This window comes from Rhopalosiphum padi, chromosome 1 (genome assembly GCF_020882245.1).
Source record: "Rhopalosiphum padi isolate XX-2018 chromosome 1, ASM2088224v1, whole genome shotgun sequence".
Taxonomy (NCBI): domain Eukaryota; kingdom Metazoa; phylum Arthropoda; class Insecta; order Hemiptera; family Aphididae; genus Rhopalosiphum; species Rhopalosiphum padi.
The window spans coordinates 28,618,872-28,627,590 of record NC_083597.1 but is presented as its reverse complement, the minus strand read 5'-3'; the positions used below and the strand labels follow the sequence as shown (position 1 = coordinate 28,627,590).

Sequence of the window (8,719 nt, the reverse complement as noted above, 5' to 3'; positions counted from 1 at the left end):
CATAACAGTATATAAGACCATATTATTAAATCGTCGATATTCGATAACAATAGAGTATAGAAATACAATAGTGTTGTTTATGCGTCACGATATTATACATCTATATTATATAGCTGCCTATGTAATACAATATGACTTGTAAATTATAATACTTGAATATAATGTAGGTACATACTACATAATAATAGAATACACTGAATACAGCATGTCATGAGCTCCAGTGTTAGTACTCGTTGCCGTCTGCTAAGCAGGTAGATATTATGTTAAATTTCAATACTTTAATTGCCTCTTAATTGTTACTGCCGAGACTTAAAATTAATTATTAAAATTCTTAATGGAAAATAGTACCAAATTCAACCTATAAAAATAAAGCATTTATTTTTAACTGGCGGTCTCAAATTTTTAAGTAGACCAAAAACAAATAATTGCATTTTTTAATTTTAGTTAAAATATAAGCTATATAAGTTATTGTCGGGTTAATAACTCTATAATATATATAATATACATTAAATAGTTATAGATATAAACTAACAAGAATGGCTTCTCCTTGTCATTTTTTTGACGTGATATTATTTTCTGGAGTCCCTTTTTTTGCCAGATAACATAACCCAATATCTGGATTTAAAACCATCACAATGTGTAAGTATAAGTACGCCATTGGTAGCATAGGCGTGCGCAGACCTAAATTTTGGGGGGTGCCTACAATTTTTTCGGGCCCTTTTCTTAATTTGGGCCCTCTCTTAACAAGACATGTATATATTTGAATAAATTATAATGCACGAATAAACATTACTTACATTATATCACTTATCAATCAGTGGTATTACTAGTACCAACTACCAAGTAATATAATATTTCATTAGATATATAGTTGGATCTAAAATCTATTTTTAAGATAATTGCAATATTTATTTATTATTTTAACTTTTGTAGTCAATAACATCTAGCTGTAATAATCATAATAAGTTTTAAGTTTTATCACGCAAATTTAAAATTGTTTATGTTGTATTATTTTTTTTTATCCCGAAACATAATTTTTTTTTTACGACATATTTTAGAAAAATTACCGTTTTTATTCTAGTAACATTAGTTAAAATACGGACCCATATAATATACATGCTATAGGACTTAAATTTTAGGGCCCCAATTACATATCGGGGGGGGGGGGCAGACACACCCGGAACCCCCCATGCGCACGCCTATATGATTGGTAGTATTTATTTACCTATATAAAGTAGGTAGGTACCTAGACAAATTTTGCAACTTTTTTTCAACCCATTTGAATTTACAAGCTTTTAATTGTTTTAAATTATTTATTGTCATAACTAGAGACCTGCTGCAGTCAATTATTGTGTGAAAACTGTTTATAATGGAAATAAGTTTATAATAAGCAGAAAATTATTCGAGAACGACCAGTGTACGCAAAAGAACAATACAACCACAACCACAGTAAGAATAATACTTTATCGGCATTATCGTGTATAATATTACTAAAATAATTAATAATCTCATTTAGAAGGCACCTAATTACAATATATTAATACGTTAAGGTAGGTACTAGCTAGGTAATACCACTTTATCAGTACCTATATACTTGTTACTTGTATTAGTGTACAACGGTATAAGTATAATATATCACTAATAAATAAAAATAAAGCCTTAGAATATTGAATTATAATTATTTTAATTATACGCATCACGTATTGCATGGAGTGTGGTTGATGAATCACTTTATTTTATTTTTTTAAAAAATCAATTACCCGCAGTAGTGTAAATGAAAATGCTTTATTATTTATAAGTTATGAGTGTTATGACATCTATTTAGGAGATAAACAAATAAAATAAATCATATTTTCACGAAGAATCAGCTGAGTCTAAGAGTAATTATAGTCTTACCTTATTAATTTGCGGAGTGATGTCAAGATGAAATTGTTAATTGGTATTTATCCTATACACGCCAACTTTATAATTATTTTCCAATTCAAAATTAAAATAAATAAATTCTCTTGCTAATATAGCATTTGAGTTGTCTTTTTGAATTATATTATTTACTGCCTATAAAATCACATTAAATGTTTTAATAAAAATTTATAAATATAAAAGAAAATATTATTTATATAGTAGGTACCTAAATGATTTATTAGTTTATTACTACTTTTAATTGGTGCCTATTATTTATTAAACTAATTATTTCAAGCATTTCTCGTTGAACTTATAGTGTTACGGTTAAAACCAATGTAATATCTTTCATACAGTTTTAAAGATTTTAGTAAACTTACATCTGACACATTTAAAAATTATAAATAATGTATTTATCAATTTTATCAAGCGTTATTTATTTATACATAATATTTATTAAAATATTAATTTACCTATATGGTAAAATATGTATTCTCTGTAGAAATTATAATGTAACCAATTAGAAGGTGCAATAGTGAAATCAGTTATCACTGTCATACACACATATTATATAGTGTAGTATTATAGCTATATAGTGTACCTATATGTACTTAAAAAGTTATAACTACTCATTGTATTTCATTCATTATGATTTTTATTTTTGACCTATTAAAAACAATATATCTGGGTTACTGTGTTAGATCGAAACTTAAAAGCGTTTTTTAATATTTTTATTTAAAAGATGTTTTTAATTATTTAAAAATCGAAATATTTAAAACAATTTTTTGTAATAAAAACACAAATCATAATGTAATTACGTGGTTTCATCGCATACCTTTACGAATATATGGATGGTGTGTAGATAAAACTGTTGTAAAAAGCATTACCTAAGTCAAAATTGTTGCTTTTACTCACATATGGCGCAACATCCATCATCATTTTAACCATGTATAGTCATAATTGATACAACACGACAAAGGCGTCATTTGTACGCAAGGGTGTGAATTTTCAACTCATAGTTGTATCTTGTATGTAATGTATAGGCAATTATATGCTTAATTTAATGACAAATTTAAATTATATTTAATTGACATTACAAGAAAAGTGGTAAAATGATGTCTATGAAACACGGTGGTCAATTTTACTATACTATAATTATATGCCTATCGTCTATATACTTTATACTTTGCGCGAGACAGATGAGATCAGTGATTGCACTATTGCGTCATTTTAATCTTTGTAAGTGGTTAATAATATTTATGTAACATTGAAGTTGCCTAAACTTTGATGGAATTGCCAAGCAAACATATCACAAAACTAAAAGTAAATATGTACAAAATCATTACAAATAATAATAATAAAATAAAATATTCTTTTAGGAATTATAATAGTTACAAGATATATTTATGTTAATAATGTTCAAACATACATTTTATATCTACTTATTATCTTCCATCGTGTTATCAAAATTATGTAATAATCACATAATATTGTATAATTCTTAATTTAAAACATATATTTTAATGCATTCACTAATTTTGTATATAATATATTCAATATACATACATAACATATTGGAAGCCGTACCATATGGAAAACTACCGTTTCTGGATCTACTGGTACTGCTTATTCCTTGTTTACTTCCCTCCGACAGTGTACTCCAGATGATGGCAGATAATTATTTATTTATTTATACGTTATACCTCCACTAAATATTAAATGTGCTATGCGTAAGCGTATAACATATACATTATAGTTTTTTAAATATGTATTTTGTTTACTTAACATTTTTTAATAGGAACCGGACACTAAATGGGTATCAAATTTGACTCTTTATCACGAGCTATTGGACGTGAACAATGACGGTGTTGTATCTATTGAAGATTTAAAAGAGTTGACCGAACGTTTTTCAAAATTAAACAACATGACGGACGAACAAAGTTTTTTGTTCAGCAGAGTAATTGAAGTACGACTAAAGATTATAAATTATAGTAACCATACCTACGTCCTGTTTTGTACAGGATTGACTTTTATTTAAGCTTTGTGTCCTGTTGTTCTAATAAAACTTCTTTTCGGACGCCTTTTGTCTAGTATTTTCAAGTCTATCCCGTATTAAAGTTTTGATGGCATTGCGATCGTCTCAAGGCGACAGTGTCTTTTTGTCAAAATTGCCTAAATATATCAATTTTAAACTTGGGATTTAACCTGTAAGCTTATCTTCTATAAGTTATTTAGGTATCGTTTTACCAGTGCACTATTAATTAAACAGTAAAGTTAGTCGTTATCGACCAAATACCATTGAAATAACCTATTAGCACACACAATATAAAGACCAACTACATTTGTACTACAATGTATAATACTAAAATCTTATCTTATATCATAAAATAAGATAATTCTTAAAATAAACTATGTCAGACAAAATATCGTGCATTGCTTTAAATTACTGGTGGGCGGCGGCCACCGAGCTTTATGAATTTTAACAACTGTTTAATTTACTTAACTTTAAACTAAAATTTACTAATTTTTATTTAATTAAAAGTCATTCTATTTGCTTTAAGAAGATAAAATAAGTTTTGTAACAGTTTTTTAAGGATTGTCAAAAATCATAATTTTATTCGATTTTAGTATAGAAAATATTAACAATTGTTTGTATGAATGGCCTTGGACAACGGCACCCACCCCCGGAAGCCCATGCCCAGAGCTCTGAGCCCCCTCTGCCCTCGTCCTCTCACAGGTCCTGATATCTGTTATATATATACACATATTTAAATGGGAAACCGCAAGATATTTTTAAATATGACTTACTTGATATAATATTTTTTATATTTTACATATAAATATATAAAATTTAAATATCTCGTTATAGAACTTATGGTACAAACATTGGGGATGCATTGATCCATTCGATTACGTTACGGTAGAGAAATATTTGAAGTATATTCAATACGTAAAACAAAACGACGATGGTCTGAAAGATGAAGTTGTTCAACTTTTACCATACTTGTTTAAGGTACGTAATTAATTAGTAAAACATATTAATATACTGTGCCTGTTATCCCTAGGGTAGGCTTCGCGCAGGATTCGGAGCTTAAACAGGCTCCGCGCTTTTTGACATATTATATGCAATATACCCAAATTAATTTTCCCCGATGTGTCGTCTAGATATTATTTATGTATACTATTTTAAACTTATGATTATTGAGCATTTACAAAATTACAACTATTAAAGAATTATTTGATGTTTAAACTTGTTATAAATATAATAATTAAAAATATATTTTATATTGTATTTATATTATAAACTATAAGTAAGCAGTTAACTTAAAGTTATACGCATTGATAGTATTGGATAGTATTAATATGATATAATAATACTAATTGTAAAAATTGTACAACACTTTAATGACTGCTGTTATAGTGTTATAGTGTTTAGATGTATTTATTAGTTATTGGTAAATTATTTAAAGGGTAGAAAGCATCACATTCACCCACATTATATTTTTAAAATCTGTATGTAAAAATACATAATTTAAACATATAGTAATAACTAATAGTACTGATGAATGATGATATACTATTAATAACAATCTTCGTTGAATATTTTAAGTTTTAGTTGTAATAACATGTATAACAATTAATTCGATTATAAGAATTATACGTAATTACTAATTACATAGGTATATCTAACTAATATATTACATATATACATTATATTTTTAGAGAAATTCATATACTCGTATATATTTAATACAGTTTTTAAAAAATGATTCTCAAAATTTTAATTTTTAATTATCTTGAATTTCAAATATACGCTGTTTATTTATATTATAGCATATTTGCATTATCTAATATTTAACTATATCATTTTTGAAATCGGATACTCTGAATATTTTTTATAAATAATAAATTTAAATAGTTAAGTGTATTTATGTATTACTCGAGTTCAATAAACTACTTATTTTATTTAGCTTAACGCATAGATATACATTTTAGTTTTTATTAATTATAACTAAATAACATAAATATTTAACAATGTTCAGTAGTTGTATATAATTAATTTATTTGAATAAATTTCAATATAATTTGCCTTAGGGTTTAAAGTACTTATTAGCATAAAAATGTTTGTAATCTTAGAAATCGATTTTGATTTATTTCAACTATTACTGCAAAAATAATTAAAACCATTGTTTTCCACACAGACTGTTGACAAAGACCAAAATGGCGATATTTCAAAAGAAGAATATATTAAATTTTTAGAATGTATTGGAACATCAAAGAAGGTAATACATAATTATATACAAATTACAATCAACATATTATTATGTTTATCTTGAATTCTTGGTCTTAAATATGGCTGTGAATTGAATTTAATGAATATACAATATATACATAAACGTTATTCTAAATTCAAATTCAACGTACGAGTTGCAAGACAATCATATTAGATCCAAAATTTTTCCACATATATTTAAACATTTTAAACCAATATGCTAATTATAATGTTTTTATTGCATATTTAGTGAAATAAAATATATGGATAACCAACATATATTTAAAATTAAAAGCTCATTTTTTATACATTTTTTTTTTTATCAAGCTTATCTATTTATTTTTCGTAATTTAGATTTATTTATTTTATACACGGTTTTTAATATTTTATGAATACTTTTTATTGGTCCATACCAAGTCATAAATATATAATATTGTAAATTTATTGTATGAAGCATTGACATTTTTAGTGCATATTTCACTATAATTGTTAGTGCATAACTTCATGCATGTTTCATGGTTTCTTAGAGCATTAAAATGCAAGCAGATAATTAATCGATATTAACTTTGCATTTTCGGTTTGTTGTACAGGCCAACTTAATAAAGTCATTGGGCATTGTAAACGACAAAGATGAAACGATTAAACTGGAAGATTTAATGTTGGTTATAAAAAAGCATTTGTTTCACAATAAATATAAAGTGCAAGATCAAGATGCAACAATAGACAACGGCAACGTCAGCTATAAGTACAACTAACAATAATTATAAGATAATCTATTATGTACACCTAGCTATAATAATTTGTTTAATGTTTATACATAATGTATGGGATTATACCTAAATAATTATTTAACAATTTAACATGATATACTTGCTTATTTTGATATTGATATTACCTATATCTACTTGTCATTAAACATTGACGATATTATCTAAAATATTTGTATTACTTATTTACCCATCTATCATAGTACTTTAATCATAGGTATGTAATGTGAATACGAGAATTAAATTTGCAGCGGTTATTGCCAATTTATATTATTGTATTATATTATAATGAAATATAAATGTTGCATCTAATAAACCTTATACATTTACGAAATTACGCGTATGGTTTGTTATTATAATTTACTTGTATATATTAGAGTGCATTTTTAAACCGATTTATATTGTCCTCTTGTCAGTATTATCACGAGGCAACAGTTCAACGTTTATAAAAGGTAAGTTTTGCATTTTAAAACCAAAAAATAAAATATACATTATATTATAGTAATCTAACTATACGGTAGCAATATGTATATATGCTATAAGTATAATACATTTTATAGTTTGACTATATAATAAATCATATGATTATTATCGTTTATGCGACTGATTTATAACCGTGTTCAATAAGACTTATCGTTATTTACCGTAAAACTACACAGGTATACCTACACTACCTATGCATATATACAGGGATTAGACATTTGGCAACAGTTATGACATTTTTACGGATATTAATTTCAAGTAATAGCGACGATGTCGAATTTTTTGAAAATTAAAATAATATAACGTAGTGTGATGTGAATAATCTATATACTTAATTACGAATAACATATAAATAGTAGTTAATAATTTAGTATCTATATAGTACACACGTATAGGCGTATAATATATTCTAAATATCTAAATATTTCTAATACAACGTGTATATTAATATAGATTTTAGACGGTCTGAATTCGTAAATAATACATTTAACTAGGCTTAAACTCGATTATGTACACACGACTCGTATAACTGCATTATTGCATTTAGAGAATGTGGTGTTCGAACAATATTGTTCTCTCTGAGAATTTGAAATTATAATCATATCGGTGTCCATGTTGGACAATATGAAGTTGATATTGTTTTTGTAAATAATGGACGAGAACGGAAATATAATACATAATGTATTACCTATGTAAGTCTTATATGTCTATAAGTATTCATGTATACAGTTAAAAGTTTAACACTTATTACAGATACAAAATAAAAAAAAATACTGAATGATATTGCAGGTATCTATAATTTAATTTTTAACTCGTCTTTTGTAAGTGTTTGACTGAAAGAAATAAAACATGTTCTAAGTTATAACGAATAATGAACGCAGATCGTATACTGTCAAGTCGCATCCGGTATGAATGGTTTGCGTACCTAAAATATATCACAATATAAATTATAATATATTGTGACTCGGGCCATGCATTGTGGGGACAATAATTATTATTAACGAACGGAGTACGTTTTATTGTCATTCAAACGATGTGGCGACAATCTAAAACGTAACTCTAAAGGCTTCATACATAATATTGTATAATATTAATAATAAAATGTATACCTACAAATATATTATATGATATAGCCATAAAGGCACACTGAATAGATTAAGTAGAATCTCATATTCTCATAGTCGTCCTTGGAAGTGGGAGGAAGCAGACCCTGAACTTCGTGGTTTATTACTTAGATTAGTGTTTGAATTTTATCGCGTTCCATAAAAATAATAAGAAAATTATATTATTTCATATC

The 8,719-nt window shown here is 26.2% G+C and overlaps 1 protein-coding gene across 1 annotated transcript; it reads left to right on the top strand.

The window, feature by feature from the left end:
• Positions 1 to 567: 567 nt before the first annotated feature.
• Positions 568 to 7,125, top strand: LOC132925294 (sarcoplasmic calcium-binding protein; the record flags this gene model as incomplete). The annotated part of the gene is made up of 6 exons (XM_060989705.1): positions 568 to 639; positions 1,330 to 1,449; positions 3,698 to 3,865; positions 4,769 to 4,912; positions 6,102 to 6,182; positions 6,763 to 7,125. Coding segments are annotated over 6 exons (750 nt in total), but the record flags the coding sequence as incomplete, so codon positions are not given.
• Positions 7,126 to 8,719: the final 1,594 nt, after the last annotated feature.